The sequence below is a fragment of the Temnothorax longispinosus genome, chromosome 5 (genome assembly GCF_030848805.1).
Source record: "Temnothorax longispinosus isolate EJ_2023e chromosome 5, Tlon_JGU_v1, whole genome shotgun sequence".
Classification (NCBI taxonomy): domain Eukaryota; kingdom Metazoa; phylum Arthropoda; class Insecta; order Hymenoptera; family Formicidae; genus Temnothorax; species Temnothorax longispinosus.
This window is the reverse complement of record NC_092362.1, coordinates 6,280,665-6,293,584: the sequence shown is the minus strand read 5'-3', so window position 1 is coordinate 6,293,584 and position 12,920 is coordinate 6,280,665. Positions and strand designations below refer to the sequence as shown.

The 12,920-nt window shown below is 50.0% G+C and overlaps 2 protein-coding genes across 8 annotated transcripts in view; one reads left to right on the top strand and one right to left on the bottom strand.

Moving 5' to 3' along the window:
• Window positions 1-12,920, bottom strand: part of LOC139813706 (colorectal mutant cancer protein) — a 39,771-nt gene that overhangs the window by 17,363 nt on the left and 9,488 nt on the right. For 2 of the 6 annotated variants that reach the window (XM_071779366.1, XM_071779368.1), the window contains exon 1: window positions 2,646-2,829. Coding sequence is in view for 1 of the 6 variants with exons in the window: in XM_071779364.1 (XP_071635465.1) it covers window positions 8,009-8,145; window positions 8,830-9,059 (367 nt within the window). In the remaining 5 variants the exon portion in view is untranslated. Of the gene's footprint in view, window positions 1-2,645; window positions 2,849-8,008; window positions 8,146-8,829; window positions 9,060-12,920 lie in introns of those variants that run through there. The other 4 variants (XM_071779364.1, XM_071779367.1, XM_071779369.1 and 1 more) reach the window with 4 other exon arrangements.
• Window positions 69-12,920, top strand: part of Ets96b (Ets96B) — a 43,808-nt gene continuing 30,956 nt past the window's right edge. For both annotated transcript variants that reach the window (XM_071779375.1, XM_071779374.1), the window contains exon 1: window positions 69-1,799. The gene's annotated coding sequence lies outside the window, so the exon portion shown is untranslated. The remainder of the gene's footprint in view (window positions 1,800-12,920) is intronic.

Below are 12,920 nucleotides of genomic sequence, written 5' to 3'. Positions count from 1 at the left end.
TGTGCAGCACGAGTGTCGGGTTTACGGCCGATTATTCACGGCACGTGCGATCAATTTAATAGCGGCGAGGACGCAATCACGTCCACATGAGCGCCGAGTGTCGCAGGGTCAAGGTGCATTACCTATTACGAATTCGCGGAACGCGTCGGGCACGTGTCCCCCGACCAAGGCAATCTTGCGGGACTGCGATGAAGAGCCTCGAACAAGGATAGAGTCGATTGCACGTTGATCAAAGGGTCGGGAAACGCGAGAGAGGAAACTGCGCCGGGAAACTCTCTCAAGGAGCGTCCTGTGTATTTACTTCAACTGTGTATAACTACGACATATAAATCCCTCTTCGGGATCGGAACTGTAATCAGTTACGGCGATTCTTCCTCGTTGATTTGCACCGATGGAATTCTCCCGCTCCGAAGCGTCGCCGATGCAGCGAGAGCGCCGATACGCGTGTTTACGACGAGCAATTTATTACCGGGGCGATTGGATACCCGGGGATCGGCGATGCGTAACCGTAGGTTCGAGCCATTATACCCGGCGTAAAGAGGATCTGTCGCGATAGAGCGCTCATCGCGGGCGTAAATGTGTCACCGTACGCATTGCCCGGCAACGTGCGGTGAAAACAAGAGCACGGGGCCGCCCATCTAACGATCTGGTACGGCCGATACGCGCGGGCACGTACGTCGAATCGCGCTTTATTGCCCGCGACCGCGATAAAGGATTGGATATACTTTTCTCTCCCAAGAACGCAACGTCGTTACGGCGAAGACGCTGATTATCGCCGCGCCGCGCCGGACGTATCGTCCGATAACGCAATGATACGCGGTAATCCAACGATATCAAAAGACGTATCTCGTTTATATCGCGCGTTACTTCCTCGCGGATTCCCGATCGCCAGATGTCGGCTGTTAGAATATCCGACTCGAGTCTCTCGGTCGCGCGACATGACAATATACCTGAAAGCGCGTTCGCGAGACGGATGCGCGTCCCAAGAGAGCTGATCGATGCCGGAATAATGACGGGGACGGAGAGGAAGGAAGGAAGGAAGCGTTTCGGGGGAGTTTCGCGACGCACAACCAGCCTCTCTCTCTCTCTCTCTCTCTCTGTCTCTGTCTGTCCTCTTCGGTAGTCGAGGGACCTATTCTAGTCGGGCGAGCGCACGGACTGGACGGCGCCGACGAGACGTCTACCCGCGTGGATTTAATGGAAGTTAAATGAATCGCATTGTTCCTCCCCTCCTCCCCCTTCGTACTCTCGCGAGTCCGGCTCTTTGGCGGCGCGCCAGCCGGAGCTCTTCCGCGCGAAAGGGAAAATGCACGCGGCGCGGAAAAGCGAACGCGGGAGACACGGACGATGCATCAGCCTGCGACAGGCTTGGTCTCGAGGTGGAATCGTGTGGTGGCCAGTTTTTTTTTTTTTTTTTTTTTTTTTACGACACGAGCCAATCTCAATTATGCAGCGGAGGGACGCGCGGCGCGGCCTTTAACGTGTCGCTCACGCGCCGTAAAAAGAGAACGACGCTCACAAACGGAACGTATCGGGGCTGACGTCACGCCAAAGTTTACGCACGCGAGAGATATATGTATTACGAGCCGTCGTTACGGCTCGCGAACTGCCTTTTATACACGCGCGCCGGTTTTGTCGTGCTACCTGCCTAGACGTCCCTGTAGACAATACCCGCGCTCGATATCATCGTCGAAAATAGTTCCAGCTTAACTTCTACATCGATTACCCGGAGTCACGATAGCGCGGATAGCGGGGTTCGATACAGCGACTGGGATGTACAACGGGTTGGCGCGGAGTGGGTAAGTAATTACTTAACGCAAATCGTCGCCCCGTTAATGCAAGTTGGCGAGTAACGGCCGCGTGTGTTTCATTAGCCGCCGGTGCCATTAATCGTGATTTCCTATCACCTAATTAAACGGGCAAACTCGACTACACAGTACACGTGACTATTCAACTCCGCCTCGGCCTCTATCCGACCCCCCTCCCCCTCCCTCGCTCATAAATCTCGTCCTTCCGAACGCGACGGGGTATCGAAAGGGTTACGATTACGTCGGGATTATGGTCGTCGTAAAATATCCCGACGCTTCCTGTTCCCTTCCCTTTAAACATTCCTCGGGAAGCGGAAGGGAATAAGGTACGCAAAGGGAATCCGGCCTGAAATATATCGCGGGAGCAGCACGACGAGACACGGGCGATTTATATGGGAGGACTAGGGTGTAATAAGAAAAGCTGGGAGCTTTATGAAGGTACGATGACAAGAGCTTGCACGGAGTCGATTGCGAAATAAAAGAGCCGGCAGCGGCAGCGGGACCGTGCGTGCCTTATATCGTACATATCTAACATATCTGTAAAATAGGGGGGAGAATGATAGCGCGCATCGCTACGCCGATTCGCGTTAGCTCCGTAATTGCCTTCGCATCGATTGTTCTTACGAGGTCAGCCCCTCGTAACACAACTACGCTACGGTTCTCGTGGCCCAGAATCTCGCCCTAATGCTTCTTCCCCCCCTCACCCCCGGCAAAAGTCAGGGGATTGTTCATCGATCTCTCGCGTAAATCGCGTGTACTTGAATCGACATTCCGCGCTATAAATCGAGATGCCGATCTCGCGGAGATCGGCGCCTCGTGAAAGGACCGGTTTCTCACACTGAGGTGTCTCCTCCCTGCTATCAGGGGGGCCGATCGAATCGATCGGTTCGATGATTTACCCGCACGATCGACGACGATCACTGCTCGCGAGAAGCCCGGCGAGTTTGACAGATCGCGGATCGGCGCGACGGCGACGCGGCGACGAGCGAACGCCAAGACGCTCGGTGACAGACTGAACCGGACGGACTACCGAACCACCGTGTTCGTCGACGCTCTTACACCCCGACGAAGGTGTTTGAGGAGGCGCCGGCCGAGGGCGACCGACCGCCACCGAGCGCTGCCGATCCGGCTCGTTGCACCGAAAGCTCTCTCTCCGCGGCCTGCAGTTATCTATCCCCGCGATTGCTCCGCGATGCGCGATACGTCGCGGGTGGCATGCGGCAATGTAGTCGCCGCAAGTTTCGCGTAGAGGGTGGATAACAAAGCCCATTGACCTGTCCGTTAATGCGTTAAGCGTCGCGCAAATCTCGGTTAAGAACCCGGATTGGAGATCGGCCAACGTTTCGCGATAAACAAAAGCAATTTTTGACAAATCGTGACGCGAATTAATTTCCCATACACAATGTTAAATATTAAAGGATGGAATTTAAACCAATACCTTGAGTTAGATAACATTTTGTTACTTTTGACTACCATGTGTGTCAGAATTTATTATTTTCAACAAAATAGTATTATTTCAACTCCATTGGTTTAGTTAAATTAACATTTTAATTTTTTAACACACTCTGCCATCCGTGCAACTCTATCGTACTTAATGCTATCTATTCTTTCTCACTCTAGTCTTCTTAACATTGTTTTAGTTAAATTAACGACATATTAAGTAAAAATAGTGGCAATTTATAGGAATAGTTAAATAACTCAAGTTGCGTATAACTTGACACTACAAATTTAACAGTGCAGTTATAGTCAGCTGCACTTTGTATCGATTGAACAAAACTCGCTACCCATTCGTCAATTTATTATTTCTTTATATTTTGCGGCGATTTCTTTTATTTTCCTTCCTACATCTTTTTCTTCATTAGGAGAACGAGCGTCGTGCTTGCAAAGCACGAACATCGATCGCGCGTTGCTCCGAGAGATAGGGAAACCGCGCGAGAGCTTTGTTTGCCCGGCGAGGCTCGAGGATAGAAACGGTTAAGATAAAACGAATCCATTAGACCCTGAGAACGGATGCCCTTTAAGGTGAGGCGACAAGAAGAACCCGCAGCTGACATAATCACAGAGGAGGAGAGATACGTGACTATTAACGGGCACCGCGCGCGGCCGCGAGCCGCGAGAAGATTGCTGTAGCGGTTAACCGAATAGCGACACTTAAGCGAAATTATTAGGATCACCGCAAACGGCTCCGCCTCCCTTCGAGTTATCCCATGTCCGATTCGTTAAGATGTACGTCTCGCGGAAAAACGTCCCGTTGCGGCATCGCGGTTCCGCTCTTAAGTCTCGTGTGTCCACGATGCTAGAAATCGCCCCGAGAGCTCGGACGGAAAAAAAATTGACCAATCATATTTAAACAAATCGGCCAATTGATCAATGCGATTGGTTAATTCTTTCTCCGAGATCTGGGAGTGATTTCTAGCATCGTGGACACAAGGCTTTACCGCGGTGGGTAATATCGTGGAGTACCGCTCACGCTCGCGACAAACCATTAATCTTGCCGCGCGGTTGCAGTAAGTCATCAGTTTTCTCGGCGATAAACAACAAAAATCGCGAAAACGACGTGTGCACGAGGATGACGGGGAAATGAATGCGCCGCGATCGAACGTCGCGAGATTCCGCCTCCTCGACGTCACCGAGGGCGAAACGAGAGGATCGAAGGACGAAAAATGCAGAGACGGGGGGGACGACGACCGCAGGGTCGAGAGAGAGCGATTGTATTAGTGTAATTATGTGGGCGGGACGGCCTCTGGGTGCGGTGTCTTAATTAACTCCGCTAATTTCTCGATTAACGCGATGGCGCGGCGTGCCTTCCCGCGGGAGGGAGATGAAAAAGGGCGAAGGTCGGACGACGATGAAAAGCGGTGGCTTTTTCCGGCAGGGAGTTTCCTCGGCACGTTCGCGTTTCGCATGAAACGGGAAAACTCCCCGTCGTCGCCGCCGCCGCCGGCGATTTTATCTCCCGATCTACATAACTCCCGGTTGTTCGCACTTATACGAGCCACGCAATTATGAATGTCGACACGCCAAGCGGAGCGTGTTATCCGAAACGCCGTCGCTCGAATGGAAAGCAAGACGCCTCGTATAATTAGGAGCGTGTCTTCCTGCTCGCCGCGCGATTATTTCCACAGTCTCGTAGAGACGACCGCGATTATCGTCTTCGCGCACACCGTAAGAATTACAATACGCATAACTAGATTGCGTCAGTTGCTCTCTTCTTTCCTTTCTAGGATCTTGTTAATTTACACAAAACACGCGTCTCCGTCGTGCTCGCCGATGAATTTTTCCGAGATCTCGAGATCATTTTTCCCCCCCTTTCAGTCTCGCGCACCTGTTGGCGCAATTTTATCGTGTCTTACGGTATCATCACCACCACCGACGTACCGTTTATTGCGTCACGCGAGCGTATCATGAGAATTCATAGGGAAGACGACGAGGAGGTATGGAATTCTCGGGTCCCCGACGACGAGAGGGCGGAAGTAAATATCGTCGGGAGAAAGGATGTGGGCGTCGCGATGGAAAATAACGATCGGCCGCCCTAGAAAAACACCGTCCCAGTCAGGATATTTCTTCGTCTTTCGACGAGAGGCGGCCGATCGTCGCCGGGTTATCACGCGCACGAATCGCTCGCAACGGGTCATTTGTTCGAAGAATTATGGAATCTTATTGCGGCCTTTATTACTTCGTCACGGCCTATCACCTATCCGGCTTAATTTTTTTATTGGGGCCATCGTGCTCTGAGGGTCGCATCCTTCTTTACACGCTCTGATAACAATCTGTCCCCGTAACCGTCTCCTACGCGACGCCGTCTCGCTTTCTTCCTCCCTTTCATGGGCGCTTTGTCACAATTAGGGAATATTAATTGAATTTCCGGATACCACACGCGGTATAGCTACAAATTCATCGGTATATATAAGGATTTCTTTTTTTTTTAGATATAACAGGTAACATATAATATAATATACAATATAATTGTGTTTGCTAAGAAGCTACTGTAAATTAGACATGGTGCAGTTGTGAAAATAACACTGTTTATGGTACGTGGGATTTATGATAAATAATCCGTCTCAGTGTTAAAAAATAAAACGCCGAATTAAAACAAATTGTTCATTTGCGTTTGTCCTCGTTTTCTTCGTATTCATTTTTTCGCGAAATAAGTATGCATGACATCAATTTCTACAGTTGTGACGATGGATATGTGTATACACGAATACACGAATTGATGTTGCACGCGATGAATATCTCGATCGCGCGTTAACGTTAGCGTATCATCTCGCTGCACGATAAGGCAGCTCTAGTAATTTCTGTGCCGGAGTAACGATGGAAATTAATATTGCTGTTACGTTTGCTCCGACGTCTCTCTCGCTCTCTCCTTCTCCCTCTTTCTCTCTCTTCCCCGCGACTTCTCCGTTCCATTTCTATGGAAATTCGTGTTTCACGTAGGATAGCGTCTCCGCCGTATGGGCGGGTGGCCCAAGACGCGGCATATTTGCGCTTTTCCCGGGAAACGGACGTCCTAGTATACGCCGTTGGGATCGTAACGCGACGCGCGAAAGCTCTTCTCCACATTCGCAGGCGAGGGTGGCAAAAGGAAGGAAAAACATCAACGGGGGATGAGTTAGTTCTTGGCGTTTCTCTTAAAACGCAAATATGCCGCGTTACACCGAACGCCGAAATACTTATGCCCTAAAGGAAGCTTACGTGTAGCTTCGTAATAAAGGAAAAGATATTATTTTGTAAGCGTATTGTTTTTTATATCCTCTTAATAAATTCTTCCACGTGGGGTGGTGCGACGTTCCTCCTCGAGCGGTCAAAACTCGCTGCGATCCGCGGCCTTCTCGCTTTTTTTTTTTCGATGCCGTAATGCAGAGCGTAATAACGGTTATTTATAGGCAGTAAACGGCGCGCGCTTCTTTTTTCCTTCCACGAAACCATCCTCCTTCTGTGTTCTCCTGTGTTCTCGTTCCTCGAAACACGGGAGTGGAGGCTCTCGCGAGAAATCGCGATAACCTCGGAATTTGGTTGGCGCTTTTATTTCTCTTTTCCCTCTGCAGCTGTCGTGACTCTTAAAACGGGTGGAAGAAGCACGCAGTTACGAGCGCGATCGCGAACCGAATCATCCGCGGAACCGAGACGCCCCGGGAGATGGGGAATTTCGTCGTCGAAGAGCAACCCGAGCGAGAACGAAAATTTGAAGATGCTGCACGTGACGTAAATTCGCGGAGTAAATTTAACGTGAAAATTTATCTAAAATGTAATCGCTTTTAATTGCTTTACAGCTTCGTGTCCGCTTGATATCTAGAGATAATCTCTCTTCTTCCAGATCGTTATATAATTTAACATTTCGTTAATACGACCCATTCGAAGTGTTTTAAATTCGACTGAATGTATTTTACAACCATAAAATTAAACGATAAAATGTCGACAGTGTTATCTACACTTTGTAATTCGATACCGAGACGATGCCATGGCGCGGGCGATCGACGAGCGAACGGGGGAAAAGCAGGGGAATGCAGAAATTGCACGTCTTGCTATCATCCACGCCTGGCATACCGCGCCTCGGTGGTGGTATCGTGGTTAATTGCGGCTGACAAAGAAATTCCCAGGCGCGAAACTCGTGATACGAAGAGGGAAATAATAGAGAGCCGTGGACGGCGAGAGATGAAGGAGTTAAGCGAAGTGAGTGCTCTCGCCGAAGGAAAACCGAGGATTATCGGCATGCAAAGACAATTTGCCTCGGTATAATTGCGCGTCTCGTTGACTTTCCATCAGCGCGAATGTTACATTAACAAGCAGAAGTATTCCAGAGACTCCGTCAGTCGATAGTTTCTAACGCGATCGCTTTTTCAACTTCGGATATTTCAGATAATGAAGAAAAAAAGATATTTTAGCTTCCTTTCAGCGATTTCTCTCTTCTTTCTTCAGTAACGCATCGCGTTAGTTATCACACATTACGCAAACGCATAGATAGCGCTGAAATTTAGGAAGTGTGCGGTCTGCATGATCTTCCTGTCGACACGCATGTACGCGCGAACATGATAGGCATGACAGGTTCCATCAGGAGTTTATAACGGTAAGACAGATGTTCGCCAAGCGATCACGCGAGAGAATCGCGCACGAAACCGCGGAACGAATCTAATGCCGTGAGAGAACTGGTCGGTATTGACAGTGGTTTCGTCGTGGAGGGTGGATCGTTGGCGTCTTACCTTATTCGCGAGGTCCAGCATATTTCCTGTTCCGCCGGCGGCCGCCTCCACTAGCTTCTGAAGACTATGAGGTTCCGGCGACAAATCACGGGCACCGCTGTCGAACTCCCAACTTTCATGTCGTCCCGACACAGTGCCTGAAATAGAAATTACGAGTAACGTATTAGTACGGCATTCGTTAAAAAAAAAATCGAGCAAAAGAGGAATGAGAGCAAACGCGATTTTTTAATGAAAGATTCCGAGATAATTATTTTAAGGAAAAAATTGCGGGCAAGTTTTCTGTTTTGCTAATTTTGTTCACAATAGCGCAAAACAATTAGAAAATTAACAATCGCGAGTCGTTTCTTTTTACAGCCTGGCTGTTGTTCAATAAAGATTTACGGCTGACAGGCGAATGGCGAGAAACGGCAACGCGCAATATCCCAAAAGTCGTCACTTCCAATTCGTTCATCGATCTCGCGTATCGCGTATCCAGTTGCATGGCGACCCGCTCGATCGGGATATTATGCCGCTGCGGTATTTCCGCGGTCGTCCCGCATTCATTGTTCCATCAATCATCAATTTCGTGCGGACGGCTCGCGCTCTATTTCCACGCGACACACGTAATACGCTAGATCGCGGATACATCCGTCCGACGCGCGATATCCCACGATATTCTTTGTGTTGAACAAACAAATATTTTCAAAATCAGCAAACGGAGGATACGATATTTATCGATCTCGCCCGAGGCTCCCGTTCTCCTTGACCAAAGGCGATTTATCGTCGCGAGCGGAAAGCGAGGGACCTGTCGCGGAAATACGAGCGATTTGTACGATTCTTACCGAGACTGTTGTCGCTGCTAGTGGGCAGGTACTCCGGTGTGTGGGTGTGATGGGGACTGCTCCGCCGTTTGCCGGCCCGGAGCGCCTCGATTTCCGGTCGCAGGGCCAGACGCCGCCTAAGGAACTCTTGATAGGAAATGCGACCCTGCTCATCCGCGCCCAATTCCCTCATCAATTCCTCCACCGAATTCTCGAGGTTCAATTCCCGGCACACCGTCAATAGGTCCTGGCTGAAAATTTCAGGAAGGCGAAAGGACGCCGTTAGAACGCCAGTGAAACGCTTTGTCGAACGTGTCAAACGTATATATACAGGCGCGGAATCGACAGGAAAGACGCGATTTAATCCGGAAATCGCAAATACCGCGCTTCGTTTAAAAAGCGAACTCCGATCCGTCGTCGGCGAGAAATTTTCTCGTGCCGACCGGCGCGGAGTCCCGCGACCACTTAACGCAAATCGCAAATAATAAAATCGCCGGTCGTATCGCATATTAAGCGGAATGTGTATTATGACGACTAAGTACTCTCTTTCTATGAATAATTCATCACGATGAATAATTCATGCGTCAGACGGAGGCACAATGCGGAAGATGAGGCACGAAACAGTTAAAAGTAGAAAGGCGCGTTCGTCTGCCCGACGACTCCGAGCTTCGAACCGAATCCTTATCGATAGCTTAATACATATCCGAAGGAGAGAGCATTTAATAATCCATTATGGAGATGAGATCAACGCGGCAGACTTTTTCCCCCGACCCGACCCGACAATGACGGTCGCGGTCTCGACGTGTACACAGCAAACGGATTTACAACGAGATCGCTCTATCCCGCGAACTCTAAGACGCCCTTCTCATTTTAACGATACCGTCGAGATTCATTTAATTAAAAGGGATGGCTACGGGGCGCCGGCGCTTGTCATATCATCTCCGTACGGTCGTGGCTCCTCTCCGTCCATTACGATGCTCAAATAATTGTCTAACCGGTTGGAAGGACGAGAGCAGGCTCGTCACTCTTGATTATCGGTCGCGACGGCGACGCCGTGACCCTGCTCGATGAGGAGCGATTCGCGCGATGGGCGGCGTCACGCCGAATCAACGCCGGGCTGAGAATCGCAGCGGACCGCGCCGCGCCGCACCGTCGCTATTCTCCGGCGAGCCAGGTCGACAGGACAGCATTAAAGATGCATCAGTTACAGCCGTCTGCCGCCGCGGAGATGTCCCCGGAAAATCGTTAAACCAGCCGGTCTCGTCCTTTCGCGGATTTCATCGCGGAAGCTGCGACGGTCTCGTTGCGCTAACGTCGCGCGATTCGCGAGATCACGGGATTGTCAATTATTTGCGATACGATCCAGATTTATCTGGATCCCGATCTGAGAGGGTCTAATCAGTGACGTATATGTAAAAACCGGATATCGACTGTCGGAGTACATTGTAAATGTGACGACTAAATCTTTAGGAGTGTGCGTATCGTGAGAATATATATCGTTAAAATCGATCGAACCGAATCTCCGAGCTCCCGCAGTCCTCGCGGATGGCCACCTCGCAATTGGTCAATTTTCTTTTATTTTTCCCACGGACAATTCTGCGGGTATCGGACGCTCTTCTGCGGGGCGCACGCGCGCGACTATCACGGCCGATTCCGAGGGCAGGGTACGCGCGTCTCTATCTCGCGTCTCGTCGACAACAATGGTGTCGCCGGTTTAGGCACGATCGTCGCGAATTAAACGTCACGCATTAATTACCGCGCGTCCCTTTCTGCGCGTCACCGCGCGATATTAATGGATTACGTATAGCGCGTCGTTGTCGGCGTCGGAGCCTGCTTCCGGCCTGTCCCGTAACGCACCGAAAGCTTCCATCGGAAGCTCGACCAATACTCGCGCGGACGTTGCACTCGAGCGAGAGTCCTACGCGCGTCCCACCGCGACGCAATTGACACACGGATTACGCTAACGAACGTCATCGACCGGGCTGTTAAGCTTTAATTGACGCTGGAGTCGTAACCACGCTCTGGAGTTCTTTAGACCCCGTATTGTTACAATTTCTATTTCTTTCTCTACACACGCGGTAGAATATTTGGAAGAAAGATGCTAGACGCTATCGATGGAACTCCACAATTTTTACTCGACACTCGGTAAGGCATTCAAAGATACACGTGTGAGACGCGACGTCAGAATCATTCGTCGGCAGGTTCATTCGTTTGCGTTTATTAATAGACGACAGAGAAAGAGAAAGAGAGAGAGAGAGAGATAGCGCGAGTTTAGGGCGGATCCGTGTTTGTACCATCGTGACACTCGACGGCGTCCGCGTCTATGTCGGGACGACAGTCTCTCCAGAGTTCTCGTCTCCCAAAGTTTAAGCGACTGCATCCTCCCTCGCTCCTCCTTCTTGTCGTACCTCTTCTCGCACGCGCCACCGACGACCGTTCACTTTTGATTCACTTTGAACCCGCGTCGCACGACAAGTCACGGCCGTATGACGAGACATGCGTATCGACGTGGAATAAGCACCTATCGGATTTCTAATCAAAGGACGCAGTCTTTGGAATCTCGAGAGTGCTTAAGACCCGATGAGACACAAAAATAGAAGAGAGATAACGTAGACGACGAATGTGCAACTCTCTCAAGGACTAATTTGACATTTCTTTTTATAATTTCGGGCTTTAATCACAATCAACTTTGCGCGGATTCTTAACATTCGCAAAAGATTTCACGTTACAAAGAATATCTCGTCTACGAGCGGAGCGGAGCGGATCGCGCGACGCCGGCCGCGTGTCGAGTGCCACTGCGACCGAGACGCGCGGATAAATGCATTCCGCGCTGCGGTTCGAGAGGTGAAACAAAAAAGCCGAGAGATGGGAGAAAAGGAATACTCTATTCTATCTATATATCTCGTTGCCGGCGTGAAGAACGCAACTTAATCCACCGCGATGCGTGTCGCTCGCGTCCCGTCCCGTCCCGTCCCGTTCGCGGGCGCCGCATTTGCGGTTTTACACCAGACACGTGAGTTTATTTTAAATGCACACGCATATCCCTTTCTCTCTCTCCCTCCCGCCTCCCTTTCTCTTTATTTGCAGATGGCCTTTCTACGTCTCGTGAAGAAATCGTTTGTACGCGAGTCGGAAACAGGCGGAAGAAAATATTACAAGTATTTTTATCGAGAAGCCTCTCGGTGCTTTTCGAATCGTCCTTCCCAATTAAAATTTAGATTCTCAAAAATTAAAAATTGCGCTTATTTACTATTCTCTCTTTTAAATCTTCCTGGAAAGAAGATTAATAGAGCCATTTTTCATGCTCGAGTTGATACCTCGAATATACTTATTAAAATAATTACGGAGCAGGAAAGTACGCGTGGGAGTAATAATTAATGAACGCACGCGAACCATGTTTTCTCCATCGCGATGCATTAATTTATTTGAGCGTTATCTCGAAATAAATGGACACCCGGGCGCCGGTGCACACACGGTGCACGCGCGTCGCGTATTTACACGCGGCGGCAATTAAACGGCACTTCGACGCCGGAGAGAGCGCGATAAATATGCTACCACGTGGGAAACGATCGCGTTGTAATATGTGGTTTATCATCGGCGTCGGCGTGTGTGTTTGCCCGCTCGGCGAGAAAAGTGAATTTAACGGCTTGTTTAATTTCGCATTCGCACCATTCCGTTCGCGCGAAATGTCAGAGTCTCACACACACAGGTCGTCCTCGGTGCACTTTGCCGTCTCGTTAAACGTTGAACGCTTAAGAGCAGAAAAAGACTTGGACGAATTAGATATTCCGGGATGTCGGAAGAATCACGACGCGGAGACGAGCTAAAATCGAAGGCCACGTGCACCTCGTGTACATACAGTTACGGATTGAAATTATCAGCGAAGGACGCCGACGAGACTGTCGAGAGGACCTTTCCCAGGGATCCTGAAAAAAATTCTCAGGGCACGCATTCGCTTGTGTCGACATTGACCGTGACGTGCGATTGGATCAAAACTCAATTTCGTGCCTCGACCTGTAACGCGGTGATCTCGTTACGGCCCTTTCCCGTTTTTCGATCCGGACAATTCTCCTCTCTGCCTTCGCTTTTAATCAGGGCTCGTGAAACAGCGT